Source organism: Gymnodraco acuticeps, unplaced genomic scaffold (genome assembly GCF_902827175.1).
Source record: "Gymnodraco acuticeps unplaced genomic scaffold, fGymAcu1.1, whole genome shotgun sequence".
NCBI classification, from domain to species: Eukaryota; Metazoa; Chordata; class Actinopteri; order Perciformes; family Bathydraconidae; genus Gymnodraco; species Gymnodraco acuticeps.
The window spans coordinates 4892866-4908162 of NW_022991180.1; the positions used below are offsets into that span (position 1 = coordinate 4892866).

The 15297-nt window shown below is 39.7% G+C and overlaps 2 protein-coding genes across 2 annotated transcripts; one reads left to right on the forward strand and one right to left on the reverse strand.

Annotated features, from left to right (window-relative positions):
• Positions 1–1035: 1035 nt before the first annotated feature.
• On the reverse strand, positions 1036–6137 carry eef1akmt2 (EEF1A lysine methyltransferase 2). The gene is made up of 6 exons (XM_034237902.1): positions 5931–6137; positions 5456–5521; positions 5141–5255; positions 4612–4719; positions 2655–2871; positions 1036–1329 (listed from the first exon to the last, which is right to left on the reverse strand). The coding sequence occupies exons 1-6, from the start codon at positions 6041–6043 to the stop codon at positions 1232–1234; spliced, it is 717 nt and encodes a 238-aa protein (XP_034093793.1). The 5' UTR covers positions 6044–6137; the 3' UTR covers positions 1036–1231.
• abraxas2 (abraxas 2, BRISC complex subunit) lies at positions 6081–14521 on the forward strand. Its single transcript, XM_034237901.1, has 9 exons — positions 6081–6227; positions 7478–7568; positions 8635–8671; positions 9208–9274; positions 9532–9722; positions 10229–10351; positions 10819–10903; positions 10997–11114; positions 11377–14521. The coding sequence occupies exons 1-9, from the start codon at positions 6156–6158 to the stop codon at positions 11934–11936; spliced, it is 1344 nt and encodes a 447-aa protein (XP_034093792.1). The 5' UTR covers positions 6081–6155; the 3' UTR covers positions 11937–14521.
• The last annotated feature ends 776 nt before the right edge of the window (positions 14522–15297 follow it).

Consider the following 15297-nt stretch of genomic DNA (forward strand, 5'->3'; position numbering starts at 1 on the left):
ATTCATGGGAAAATCTCTGTGAGTTGTGAATGTGGGCATGATATGCACATACAGGCAGGATATCCAGGGCCTTGTAAAATTCCAGGCAGTAATTATTGTAAAGCTTGCATGTGTTTACTCAACATCCACAGCTCCCATTGGACCACTGGCACAGCTTGCAATTAGGATCCTTAGTTTGACAGATATTAATGACGCCATAGAGAAAGGAAATGGCAGACAGGCTTCTCTTCCACAAAGATTGGCCTCTTGTTTATTCTTTAGGTCAGATGTTTTTAATCATGGTCCTCAGGACCCCAAGCTCTGCTGGTTTCTAGTTTAACCAATGATGTATGGGTTACTTTTCACATGACATGAAAGACGGATACAATTAACTACCTGGTAACAGACAACAGTGGTTTTCAAACTGTGGGTCAGTCCTCTCAACATGTTCCTTGCAAAGTAATTTGAGGGGCTATCAGATGTTTTATTGAATAAGGAATAAATGATCTGTACATGTTATTGTGTATCTAGTTTCCCTTCTGTAAAATGAAAACAAAAATACATGTTTTCCTCTAGGGGTAACACATCCAACAAACTGAATAAATGTATGGCTGAAATAGGACTACAGTTAGCCTCGGGAAAGTAATATTACAGTCAAATAAGTGTCATATGAGAGAGGGTAAGGAGTTTACATATGGAAGTCTCTTGATAGCAAGAACATTAACTGCAAAACTGTAAAACAAACTAAATGAATATATTGAACAGGTTCTTTAAGTTCTGAGGATGAATCCCATCTCTTTCGACTCCACTTCCAGCGATATAATTACTAACAAATAATTGCTAACAAAGCACTTATATACTAATAGAGGACAGGTTTATCTAAAGCCAGTTGAGTAGCACTTGAAATGTTTTTTCTCAATGAAGCCTGATGTACTTATATGATTCTGTTTTCTTCAAGTTTGTATCTTGTTGGTCGAACGCACTTATTGTAAGTCGCTTTGGATAAAAGCGTCAGCTAAATGCAATGTAATGTAATGAATGCAAGAAGAAGGCAGCAACAAAACAAAAAATATTTATTTAAAGAAAAATGTCCCACTAAGTTACATTGTACATCTGCTACATAACACATTGTTTATCAAAAATGAAGGAGGTATGGCATAAAAAGTCTGCAAAATGTAAAACAATTTCCTATGATTGACAGAAAACCTGCAGAATAGATGGCACAATAAAATATCCTCCGGGGACTTGTGAATCAATGTACTCTCTTGAAGATGAGTGCTGTCACACTGTTGCCAGTCTTTCCTCCAAATTGAAAACTAGGTGTAGGCAACTCTTGTACATACTCAAATCCTGTGAGAAAACAGAGAGAAAATGTGCAGTTTAAGAAATGCAAACTACCGGAACAGCAACATTTTCTTGTTGACTAGGGCTACAGCGGGGTTAGAAGAAGAACTGGGAGTCAATAACTATCCATCCACCATCTGTGGTGCTTCCTGGGACCCTGTAAAGACAGCCTGTCAGTGTGACGGATGAGATTTCAAGGCCTGTTGGCCCCCTGCAGGCTCTCTGGAGTGACTACACTGAGAGGAGTGACAGCTAGTGGAAGCTTGCCCAAATTCTGACTTTACAAGGCTGTTGTTGCCTGCAGCTTAACAACCTGCCAGGTAACTGGAGCAGCTGTTTAACTGTGTCTGCGTCTTTGACTGCGGGTCAGACAAAAAGTGTTCCCATTTTATTTAACCGATATACAACACAGCACATATCCAATTCAAAAGGTGCCCTGTGGAGATTTCTTGTAAAAAAACAAAAGTTATATACATTTGGCGTTACTCACCAAAACACATTGTGTGTATTCTTGAGCTCAAACAGAAAGTATTTTCTTCCTTTAAAATATTGGCAACGTTTTTTTAAAGTATTTCAAATCAAGGATTGTTTATAGCCGTGTTTGCTAGTTAATCTTTTTTCCATGCTTGGTTGGTATATTGCTGCATATCTTGGCATGTTATCAAGTAGCTATCGAGATTGTACTGTAGCACAAGAGTGCACTTCTATGTCAAATTTCCAAAAGGAGGGGCTATGTTTGTGTGTTGTTTTTTTTAATATCCCTTACCTCTTAACTAAAGGCAATGTTGGCCATAACAGCATCAACCAGGGTACGTTTGTACACATATTTACAGGCTCCTTGTATCAATGAAAAGTCCACTTAGCTATTGTCTAACATGGGACCCTTTTTTCTCTGATTCTGACCCAAAGCTCCTTCATTGCTTCAATTGCTAGCCAAAGTGGGTGTCCCTTTTGAACAACAGTAGCTGACACTCTAAGAGACAGAATACCAAAGTACTGATCTTTTGGGATAGTCAAAACAGACGATTAAAATGCTGCAGGTAGACAGAAAATAATGAACTAGAAACTGCTTGAGCAATGCCAAGGCTGAACCAAAACTGCATCAGGAAGGATTTGAACTAGTGATTTCGATTTTTTAAACGTCCGATTAAAAGGTTCAGGTTTACAGTAAATTACCTGTGTTATTGGGTTGGTTTTTGGAAAGGCAGTGCCTTTTATGACTGTTAGAGAACTGCATTATGTGATTACAAAAATCCTAAGCACCTCTCATCAATTAATTAACAACATTTAACATAATGTAATGAAAAAATTATCAGTAATTTACCACTCACCTTCACTAAATCGCTCTAGCAGCTGCTCCTTTGTCCAGTTACAGGAAGTGATAACGAAGAATCCTTTGTCATTGACAGCATCTTTTAGAGTTTGGACATAGAGTTTTTTGCCGTCTGTGGAGTCGTCCGGGTTTAAGCTTATTGCATCGAATGTTCCTTTGTCAATGCAGACATCAAAACCCTTTAGCTCCCCTTGGCAGTTTAAGAAATCCATCTCCTAAAATACAGAGTACAAAGTGAGAAATTAAGAAAAAGTATACCTGTTGATCAATCATAGAAAGAACACCCTAAACGTTATTCTTTATGTGTAGGGTAAATAATATGCAATGTGTGATACCTCACCTGTCAACTTTAAAGGTGGGGTGGGTAATTTTGGAGAAACCAGTTCTATTGCGCTAGAATTTGAAAATACACAACCGGAAAAAATCTGCCTCTTCCTCTCGAGCCGGTTTCTCAAACTTACCTACCCCACCTTTAAAAGTAAATTCCAACTGCTGACATGACAGCAGTTAATTCAGTGGAGGTTGCTGACCCACCATACCACCAGTGAAAGGATTCCTTTATCTGCAGAGGGCAGAGCACCAGATCCCCGGGGTGAGTTTAAGAGCCACATTCTCACTAACCATGGGTCACAAAATGTGTGATTTATGAAAGACGATCAACAGTGATTCACTAGAGACAGAAATGCTTATGTATTGTTGCAAAGTGCGAGTTCAATTTGAGTGTGAGGCTGTAAAATGGAAAACTGTGAATGTGTTGAAGGAATGCATGTGTCAAAGGAGCAGAAGGTGGAGAATTATGTAAATGGCGGAATGGCTTGGCATAGATTAGAGACAAAGAATGACCTTTGAAGTAAGACCTGTCAAAGGATCATGTGGCTGCAACTCTGAACTCTGTTCATGCACACATACACACATTATTTTTGCCATGCTGCGGCATTAAAGAAATACCAACATACCATCTCTCTAACACACACAAACACACACAACTTCTGTGCTGCCTCTGTCCAGCTAAGGTCAATATTGACTTCAGAAGAAGCCTTTCTGTCCAAGCAAAGCACACACAGTCATAGGTGCGTGATGCATAACATAGGAAATAGGAGAGGAAAACTCACTCATCATATCCCTTATAGACCGACCAGCGTTTGTACCTTGTTTTTCTTGCATATACATGTTAGAAAGATGTGTGAAATCCTGCCAATTCATTTCTGGTGGTTTATTCTGAATGGTGGGCAGACTTCCATCGCATCCAGGGACTTCTTCCTATCCAACTCTCCCACATAGTAAACACAGGAGAGTTTCCTCTAACCTTCCCAAGCCGCCACACGCTATGCTGAAGGCTATATTGCATCTTTGGCATTTGGGAATAGTGGGAAATCATTTTGTATCAATGAGTGGTTTGTGCATGGTATAACATCCACCAGATACACTATGATCTTTCGTTGCAGCACTTACATTGAGAGAATTAAAATTTAGCGGAAAATCGTGATTCATGCCGTTTACCAAGTACTATATATACATACATAGCATAACAGTAATCTATTAAAAAGTGTAAATATCACACTATTGTGTGGGGGGGGGGGGGGGGGGTGTGTGTGACAACCCTGTGGTGTATGGTGCTGTTGTAACCTGGGTTTTTCCTTACAGAGAGTCTGGAGGTGGGTCAGGTCCTGTAATCAGGAGAGATGAGACCCACCTGTGGCACCTGGTGATGGTATAAATAAATGATTGTTTTGAGCAACTTTTGTTTGGATATTCTTTCCTTTTGTTACAAACGGAGCCAGCTTGTAACAGTACGTAAACACACGTGGAAAATTATAATAGTCTAACATAGCGTAAATGCTCCAGTGGAACAAGTACAGCCATAATTTATCACCCACAAAGCCTTTACATTTTCTTGTGAAGACTGTATCCATTTGTCGCAGCCAAAAGTGTTGTTATAACATGCATTAACCCACCTTTACAGGGACATCTGTCAAATCCTCTGCTTTCAGAACATTTCTGGACAATTCTACAGACGCTGGAGAATAATCTATACCGGTCAGATTGCTGTATCCGTGTTTGGCCTTGACATGAAAAAAAACAAAATACAGCAATTAAACAACAATGCTAATCAACTGTTATAGAAAAGATAAAGTAGTTTGATAAGGAGGTCATTACAGTAAAACTAGCTATCATATACAAACTATCTATTAAAGGCTCAGATCACCTAATTGTCTCATGATAATAATGCATTATTTGAACTGTATGCTATAAGTTTTGCAGAATCTTTGTACCACACAACGATGGAGTAACGATGATCTGAAAAGCTACATTAGCAACAGTTATCACTGGAATTGTGTTCCCACGTTATATATAGACTTCTTTATATAAAAGCAAACCTCGTTCTTGATTGGGGGGATTGTGGTGACCTGACCCTTTAACAACACTCTAATGAACTGCCCGTGAAATAAAAATCATCAAAAAATATGTGTACTCTGTTCACACCAGTTCAACTAAAAAGGCTCCATTTCCTGTGCCAATGTCAAGAACGGAAGCATCTTCTGGAATCTTAGCTTTGTCCATCCAACGCAGCACACGGCTCATGCTCTCCTCACCAAACCTTTAAAAAAGAAAACACAAATAAATTAGTGAAGACATAGGCTATTGTCAGAAACCAAAAATAATGCATTCAGCACAGCTCTTACTATGCATATTCACATTTTGCATGTCACTTTTGCATGTACTGTTAAAACAAGTAGAAAAGTTGGCTTTCTTGTGAGAAATTACCATGCCAGCATTTGATACTGCGTATAGGATTACCATATCTCACCAACATCCCCAATGTCTGTGAATGTCTCAAGTTCTCTTTGGTATGCCTCTTCCCAACTGCAGGAAAAGGACAGAAGTTGACAATCAGTTAATCACATACTATTCACATGCACGTTGCTATTTTGGAAAATGACAAACTGTAGTGCAATGAACGTAAGTAAATTAGCTTAAAGGTTAAAATAAGTGTATAATATGCTAATGTTTTTGTAGCTCCTGTCTTACTTTTTAAGGACAACCACAAGACAACCCAATTACAATTCTACATCTCCAATAAACAGGAACTACACATCTGACTGTCAACAGCGCTTGTTTTATAGCTAAATAATAATATAATTGCTCTTGACACCAGATGTTGCACGTCTAGCTCTGTTTGTGCATGTTGTAGCTATGCTAACGCTAGCTGTGAAGCCTGGTGAGATTAACAAACCATCATTAGTTAACGTTAGAAACTGATCACAACACGTACTACTCTTTCGTTCCGAGTATTGAAGGTCCAAAATCGTTATCCGAACATCTGTCGTCCCCTGGGTCAGAGGCATTTCCACTTTTCTGTTCCACGCTATCAGTAGGGACTTCCATGCTGGTTAGGAGGAGACTGTCATTCGTCGCCTACAGTTCCCAGAATACTTTGCGTTGGAGGAGCGTGCTTGCAACCGCAGGGGGCGCTGGGATTGATAGGGATGTTTCCATCATGGCGGCATCCATTTCAGGTTATACTTTTAGTTCTGTGTGTTATCACAGCGCCAACAGCAACTCAGATCATGTAAGTACTCAAAATTATGCTGACAATATATTAAGGAAGTGTTGCTTAAGTATGAGTTGCTCAGTAATGTGGCTAACCGTTCATTAAAGCCTTTAATTAGTGTTGTTTTCCAGTGTCATCATCATCCTGTTGCTGGCTAGCTAGTATTGGTTGCGTCTATTTACCGGCAAGCATGGCTAAATCAGACTGTGTAGCTGCAGTGACATGAAGACCGTAACAGTATTTTAATGTTGATCTCATGTGGAATACCTGCACATCTTTGATATGTGTAGGTATAACATTATGAGACATCCACACGATTAACGTTACGTGCGTTGTCAGTAGATGAAACGGTATTGGGAAAGTTTGAGTTCCAGGAAATAGTCAGTACTCAGCTACTTAGCATGTTGGCTAAGATACCAAGTCGAGTGACTTCCGTGTGCCGGTGCTTCTAATGTCTGCAGTCACCTTCGACCTGTCATCTGATATCAGTTTAGTATGTCATTACACTGTGAAGTTAGCACTGTGAATTGTAAAACTAATCTACATTAAACTGTATTGTTTTTGTCGTTTCCGTGTTGCTCGATTGGCTTCTTAGCCACCTAGCTAATGTCAGTTTCATTTTATGTCAATACCGACCAACAAAGTGAATTGCATGCGTACAAACATGTTTATTTCTCTTTTATATTGTGTAGTTTATCGTTTAACTGTCAATATGCCGTTGCCTCTTGTCAAGACTTTAAAAGTCGACATAGACAGGTGGAGAGTTGCTGACTACTAGTTTGCCTGCAGTTAACGACTATAATAACTTCTGTAAACAAGATGTAATTATAGTTGTGTGCTTCTCATACGTTTGTTGTTGTTGTGTATGCACTCCATTGAGTTAACATCAAATCCATCTGGCTTTTTGAAATACTGTATAGTATGCCACATTACCTTATTATACAGCTGCGGTCAATGTTTTTTGTGTCTCTTTTCATTGATAAGTACATTGTTCCCGAATTAATATCCCCCCCCAAGAAGGTTAAAATGTCTCTTTCCCAGATTCCAATGCCTTGTTTGAAAGGGCTTGTTTTGTTTGACCAACAGCTGCTAAGCCTAAAGATTTTGCTTTTTTCATCACAAAAAGTAAATCCTCACATATGAGAATTCAGAACCAGTATAAGTTTGGCATTTGATAAAACACTTGTTTTCTTGTAGTCAGTTTTCAGATTAATGAGATTAATTCAGGTCTACATTAGTGCCCTAACCCCAGTTTTGTATTACCACAGGAGGGCTTCCTATTAGGAGATGTAAGGCAAGAAGAGACTGTCAGCATCACTGACGCACAGATCAGCGCGGCAGAGTTTCTCCAGGTAGTAGGTAAGCCCCAAGACACAAAACCAAAACCAAAGTGTTGTGACATCCCAGCAATAAGTAGCAACTGATCAATGCCATTTTCACTTTGATTTTGATACTTAAAGGTGGGGTAGGTAATTTTGGAGAAACCAGCTCTAGTGCGCTAGAATTTGAAAATACACAACCGGAAAAAATCTGCCACTTCCTTACAGAGCCCCTCCTCCAACACACACGAACGCGCACATGACCAATGAGGTCACGAGATAAGTTTGTGCACAGATGGAAGGCTGACAGGCAGGTAGGCCATCCAGTTACTTTAGCCGGGCCGGCTAAAATGATTGGTCGTGCTTTTTACAGCGCCACGGCTTCCACAGATGACATTTTTTTATGGATTTTTTGTCAAAGCACTTTAGATATTCATTGCTATCGGGATGTTAAGAGCATTCCATGGAATATAACAAAAAGTGCATCTCGAGCCGGTTTCTCAAACTTACCTACCCCACCTTTAAAATGAGAGAAATTAGTCATCGGAAATCCACTGGAATAGGTATTGGATTGTAATGTGCCAAAATATGTCAACATATTCAAAGTAATCGAGATAATGGACATGTACATTGTTATGTTCATATGTATTGTCCAGTTTTGTGGGTTGATTGGTTTCACTGCTTCTCAAATGTCTCCTTTAAAACTCCAGTCCACTCCACAAACATGCCTCAATGGATCTGAAAGTGAAATGTAATTAGTTGCATATAAGCAGCTTTTTGCTGAGCACTTATTCCTTTGCTTCAGTCACAGAAGTGTGCAAATGTATTGCTGATTACTAAATTATTTGAAGCGGTTGGAATAAGTCTGCTTAGTACATGATTTTGTATTGTGCCAAACTAAAACAACTGAAACAACAAGCCAATGTAAATCAGTCAGAACTTGTCTTCTTTGTGAGCTCAGTTGTACTGTTTGTGTGGCCTTATTGTCCAACTTTTGTTTTAGTCCTCTGCTTTTTAATTAGAATTGTCCACATTTTGAATATCTTTTGAATATATTGCATATATGACCTAAACGCAGGTTTGTTGTCTGTTTTTTATCCCAACAGAAATCCATAACCATGATCCTTGTGCACAGTTATTTAGGTAAGATGTGAGTTTCTATTTTCAAACGGCTACTATTATCATCAGTTATAAATACACATGGTGAAATGTGCCCGATGTGTGCAATTTGAAGAACAGAAGTAGCTTAACGGAGACAATAATGGTCAGCCAACATTTTTAGCCATGATCATTTCATTTAGGAAAATCTGACATTATCTTTGTTGAAACAAACACAATATGGCAATGCAGGATAACGTGGCATCTTACCATAGATGGTGTTTAATGCATGGAGAGAGCCTGAGATCTGAGCATGTATTATTGTTTTTGTCACTCAATAAAAATGCCTTTTTGCAGAGTAGATTCTGGCGTCTTAGTTTTAAGTCATTATACACATACAGACAATTTAAATGCATACATAAATTACCCTGCATGCATTTCAGCACAAGCTGAATTTGACATTGGACAGTAGATGGCCCCATCTGACAAAATTGGGTAAAGAAGTTGGCCAAGGCAAATGAGCAGTAGGAACACGATGATTCAGTCTGAACTTACTTGATCTGTTTCTTCCCTCTCAACAGCTTTTATGACTACGCAGGCAAACTCAATGAGGAAAATCTCAACAGCATACTTAAAGATAGGCGGAAAGTGAGTGATTTTTAAAAATAAATATATATTGTCATTTCAACGTACATTGTTGGGGAAAAAAAGACACTGATTGTTTACATTTCAATTACATTTTTATGATTATGTACCTAAAGGTTCCATTATTATTAGTGTTTGCTTTGTTCCACATGATGCATTTGTATGTGTTTCAGTCCACATATGTTTTTACTTCATCCTAAATTGGGTTGGATTGTTACTAAATGACACGCATTAAGGAATTTTTGTTATCTGCTGTCTAGAACGTCATTGGCTGGTACCGGTTCCGGAGGAACACGCAGCAGCAGATGTCTTTCAGGGAACAGATCATCCACAAACAGCTGACTGAGCTTCTTGGTGTGCCCGACCTCGTCTTCCTTCTGTTCAGCTTCATCTCCACTGCCAACAGCTCCACCCACGCACTAGAATACGTGCTTTTCAGACCTAGCCGCAAGTAAGAACTGCATATTGACTAACAATGACAAACATAGAGGTAGTTCCCATCTTGTCTCTTTATTCTAAATCCAAGATCTGGTTTCTGGACACAATTATACAAGAAGTTTCTTCATCAATGTCATGAAATTCAAAAGTCATTCAGGCCCCTTACTCATATAAACAATCCCTCAAAACTCACCTTTTCACTCTTGCCTTCAACTCCTAATCAACTAACCCCTTGCCCTTATTCCTCCTAGCTTAGCACTTTCTACTTTTGTTGTTGTTTAGTTTTACGTAAGTGCTTTGAGCAGCAGGAAAAGCGCTTTATAAATGTAATGTATTATTATTATTACATAACATCATGTAAAAGTGATGCGTGACCTCATAAGTCAGAATCCTTCTTACTAAATAAAAAAATGCTAATTTTGGGTTAAAATGATTTTGTTGTGATATAATAGTATGTTTATACTCTTAATTTCCTTAGAAAGTATGTTTTAATAGTGCTAACTGGTCATCTTTCCTCAGTAGGTTCAACCAGAGGATAACCCTCTCAATCCCAAACCTTGGCAACACGAGCCAGCAGGAGTACAAAGTCTCCTCAGTGCCCAACACCTCACTCAACTACACGCAGGTCATCAAAGAGCACGGGTAGGGTTTCTCAGCGTTCTCTTTGCTATGCACCCATGCCGCTTCTCACTCCCATTTTTAGGTTGCTCCTGTTGTTGTTTAGTCTTGCCACTGTTTGTTAGTGGTATCAGCATACATTGGTGGGTGACTGCCTGCAGGGGGAAGCTGTTATGTGACTGCACCCGTCTGCTTATATATCTGTGTCTAAACTTAGACCCATTCTGTGTGTCAGTGATCTAAACTGCTGGGAGTTTAGATCACTTTATTTAAACCACAGCCCTTTGAGTTTATCATTTATATGACAGCCTGTGGCGTTTGTTTATGATATAAAATAAATTAACACATTTACCAATACACACCTTAACTGCTCTTATGCCTTTGAAATGTTTAATATAACAGAACAAACTGGATGAGCTTGTTCTGTGTGATGTGAAGAATTATGTCTTGAATGATATAATGGATGTTAATGTTGGTTAATATCATTCCAGGGCTGAATTCTTTGACAAAGATGGCGTGATGAAGGATATCCGAACAATATTCCAAGTCTACAGTGCACTACAAGACAAAGTGCAGGTGAGCTGGCTTGTAGTGAAATAGTTTTCTGACTAGATTCCTTTTTGTTTTCCCTTTTTGTGTGAGTTTTTCACCTGTTTGTCTGGTTTTCAGGCTGTGTGTGGAGAGGTAGAAGAAAGTGAACGTGTGAAGGAGAAAATTCAAGAGGATGTGAATCAACTCAAACAACAAATTGCTCTCAGGAAACGCAAGACAGCAGAAGAGGAGAGAAGTACGTGCCTGATTCTAAAAAGTGTAATGGTGTAATTAAATGTAATATATGGTTTGAAACATTAACTTTCCTTGGATCAATAACAAAGGTCATAAAACAAAAATATATTACACTCCTGAGTCCATGCCTTTCCCCCAGGCCTTTTTTCAAACATCTTTTTGTTAAGCCAACTTGATTTCCTCAGTTTTTACGGCTAACATTTAGCAAAATAGCTAAATGCTTTACCTTCTTCACCAGTTATAACTTTCTCTCTGTTCCACAGGGCTGCGGGAGGCCCAAAACACAGACTCCCATCCCACTCCAGAGGAGAACACGGAACCCTCTGAAGCTTCCTCTCTCTCCAGGATAACGTTTCCCACCCCCTCTGCTCCGGAGCGGCCCAGTACCTCACCCAACCCTCCATCTTACACTGACCTCTTGTCCCAGGATGACTCTCTGCTCTCCTCCTCTTCCCCACCCACCAGCGCTGCTCTGCTGCCCCGACCTCAAGCTGTGGGCTCCCCGGGACACCCCCCCCCCGGCCCGCTGGGGATGGGCCTCGGGTTGGGCCTGGGGCTCGGTGCCAGCTCTAAACCTGTCGCCACTCCCAGCACCCCGTACCTTGGCAATGGGGACGGGTCAAGCTCTGACTCGTTAGACAGACAAGCTGCGGGGCAGGAAGACGACGAGGAGGATGATGACGAAGCTGAGGATAGTAGCGAATATGAGAACTTAGTGAGTGAAGCTGCTCATCTGCCAATAGCCTCTGGCAGCGTTTTAACACAAGGCAGGCCGGCTGCCCTCGGTCCGGACGGGGACGCTCGCGGCTCACAGACAACATAGAACCATGCCACAGGGTGTGTACAGGACACAATTAAGTGACGCACCTTGATAGGAGGGCATCTCAAACAATCAAAGATAGACAAATATAGACAAAAAGTAGTGCCAGTCCTGAAAGTGAAAGGCATGCACAGGTGGTGTCCCTCTGCGAGTGTTTCTTGTCTTAGTCTTATCTCCATTTTAAGGGGAAACTTTGGTATGCTTTGCAGGCTTAACAGATGTGTCTCACTGGGGGAAAATATGTCTGTCTGAAATAGGGTCGGTTTAGGTACTTCAGTGCGGATGTTTTGGCTCTCTAAATGCTCCATGCTTTCTGTATCTTTTGTTTCACATTTGCGTCACCAATTCTAAGCACCCACTTTTGCATTACCTCTTGCACTATTTGTTTGCCTTCTTTTTAAACTAACGATCGAAGAAAAACAAAAGGAGAACATGTACATTTCCAAAAAAAATGTTTAAGTAGGTAAACAATGGTTAACTTTTTATGTTTGATTTGAAAAAGAGATTTCAATTATGTAACTAGAACTCCTTGAAATGCAAATGTATCACGTTTGGATTTTGAACTTATTGGTTTTTCATTTGTATGTTCCACGGTCTCTAATTAATCATACAAAATTTACTTTGCCACTTTTTAAATGGGTGCTTTAAATATACATAATTATATATATATTTTGTCAGATTAATAATTAATCTAATTTGTTTGACAAAAATGTCAATGTCTTGTTCCTTTTTGGTTTACACTGAAATTGTATGCGCTTTGCTGCACTTAACAAAATGTAAGATTTCTTTTTATTATTGTGCTATACCAATGCTGTCATGTTGTGCCACTTGAGTAGTCCTCTTCCAGCACCCTGAGCCAAACTCGGCTCGGCTTTTGTGTGTTGTACGAGGCTCCCAGGGCAACACGATGTACTGTAGCTTTACTAACCAGATGCTTAAGGTTCCCTCCTGCTGCTGCAACACAGAGAGCTACCACTAAAAAAACTGCATCCGTCTGTTCAGGTAAAACCCTGGCTGCTACTTAGTTAGTCTCAAATACTACTGACCATGAACATATAACCTATTCAAGCTCACTTCTCACTGACTTGTTTTCTATTAAAGTCATAATGGAAGGCTGACACCCCCTGTAGTGTGTGTGAATTGTAACCTTGTGAACAACGAGCGATCACCTTCTTGTCTCGGCATAGTCGACAGCAGACCTCGTGTATTCGGACCTGGTTGGGTCAATGTTACGTGTATGGACCTGGATAATGTGATGAAAACATCATGACCTTGCTTCAACATACAGTGCCTTCCACTCAGGGCAGTTTCTATCTGCACACGGTACACATTCACAGATCTCTCTTGGGGGGTTCAATTATAACAAATGTGTTGCTTGCAATATTCGACTTCCAGCTTTTTTTTGTTGACTTTCCATCATGTGATGTTTTCTCTAGCTGAAACAACACCTCACTGCTTACTAAAGCTGGTTTCCCTTTTTTAATACTTAAACGGACAACTTTCTAAATGTATCTGCAGCTCTTGTTTGCAGCTGTGACTTTGCTTGCTCTATTATTTTTCAACTGGAATTCTAATGTAAAGTCCGTGGCAATCTGATGGATAACTGATATTTGGTATGGTGAGCATGACTGACATGCAGATGACTTTTGTTGTTGTATACATCTATCCCATTGAAGACAACGGATAAACAAGGTTTAGATCGATAGGGTGCTGGGTGAATTCCTCTTGCATGAATTGGTAGATGGACACCGTTTTGATCAGCATGGACAGATATTTGCACTGCACATGGAGAACGTCTTACATAATGATCAGCAGGTTGCACTCAAATGAAGACATTTGGTGGTGGGAGAAGCGCTGCCTTGTGAACAAGCTCCACTTTATTTACATGGCCTGTTTGTTTGTTTTTTGCCTAATTTGCCCTGATGTGTAATGCCAATGCATAACTCGGGAACTGGCACTCAAAATGTTACTTTATAATCACCCAGAGTAACGCAATCACACAATGTTAAATTAAATGACAAAATAAATGTGTTAGGAATATGGTTTCCTTTGAGTAGTGGAATATACTAAGGAAATATATAATGAATGTATAGTAGAGAAGTGGGGAGGGGTAGCATTTAAAAGGCACTTACTGTAAAAGCTTGTCTAACTTGATTGTTGTGGTGGTATAGATAAGCAGTTCTCAATGTTGGTCCTCGATCTTAATCCTTGTCCTTAGTACCTAGATGATTGCTTTTTAAGTCTCTCTTTCTGGCATCCCCAGGTATAATCCTGACTTGATGGCCAGAATATAAAACAGCAAGGCTCTGGTGCTGAGGGCTCCTGGAATGAAGCATAAGGACTAACATTGTTTCTATCCTACCTTTCAAGTTCCAACATAGTACACATATACACTTATGTACTCTTACTGTATGGGCCGTGGTGACCCTTCCCTGAGTGGGCCGTTGCAACATCAACACCTCCCTGAAAGCACAAAGTCCAGTGCACAGCTACGAACTTCTCTCGTTTATCTGGATGTGTGTACTTGGACGAGCAAAGATAATATTGTTCTTAAACTGGGAGATAATAAATAAGACATGCATATGTGATATGATGTGCCTTCGTTTTCTTATCGTTGTAAGTGGAGTACTTTTAATGTGCAAATCATTTAAAAAAAACAACTTGTATGGCTACATTTATTCTCTTATTTTGAATGTTTTTTTGCTGGTTTAAGATATTACATAAGGGTTATTTTATAAAAGAGCCTTACATGGTTAAAAAGAAATCGTAGCTTCTTCCAAAGTCTTGCAAAACCACATCCAAAATATATGTTTGGGATGTGTATTTCTATGCGCAAAATCTAGTGGTGTTTGTTTCAATGACATCACCTGGAAGTGGGACGGGCTTTCCTGTAAACTAGAGTTGCATGCATGCATTTTCGCAGGTGAACAAATGCCAAGTAATAATTATGGTGCACATCAATGTTTGTCCTCGGGTATTGTAGATGTCCGTCAATAACAACAACAATTGAGCGCTTGGAACTGTTGCACAAGCTGTCATGCATTACTGCAGACTGCTTGCTGCAGTATTTTTGTACGATGACATCACCCTGTTATCCCTTTTGAGAGGATACCACGTGGTTGCTTGGCAAAAGATGCAGCAAATTACGATGCACGAATTAAAAATAACATGTTTTTACTATAAGTAACTAGACTCATAGCATAAAAAAGGTAACATTTTGTCGCTGATATTACTATGACATTCGAGCCTGTTTTGCTTTCACTGAGCCTTTTAACAGTTGGAATGAGATACGTAGAATCTGATTGGTCAGTGTCAAGGGATACACAAAACACAACCAATCAGATTGGTTGGCAGATTCAGGTGG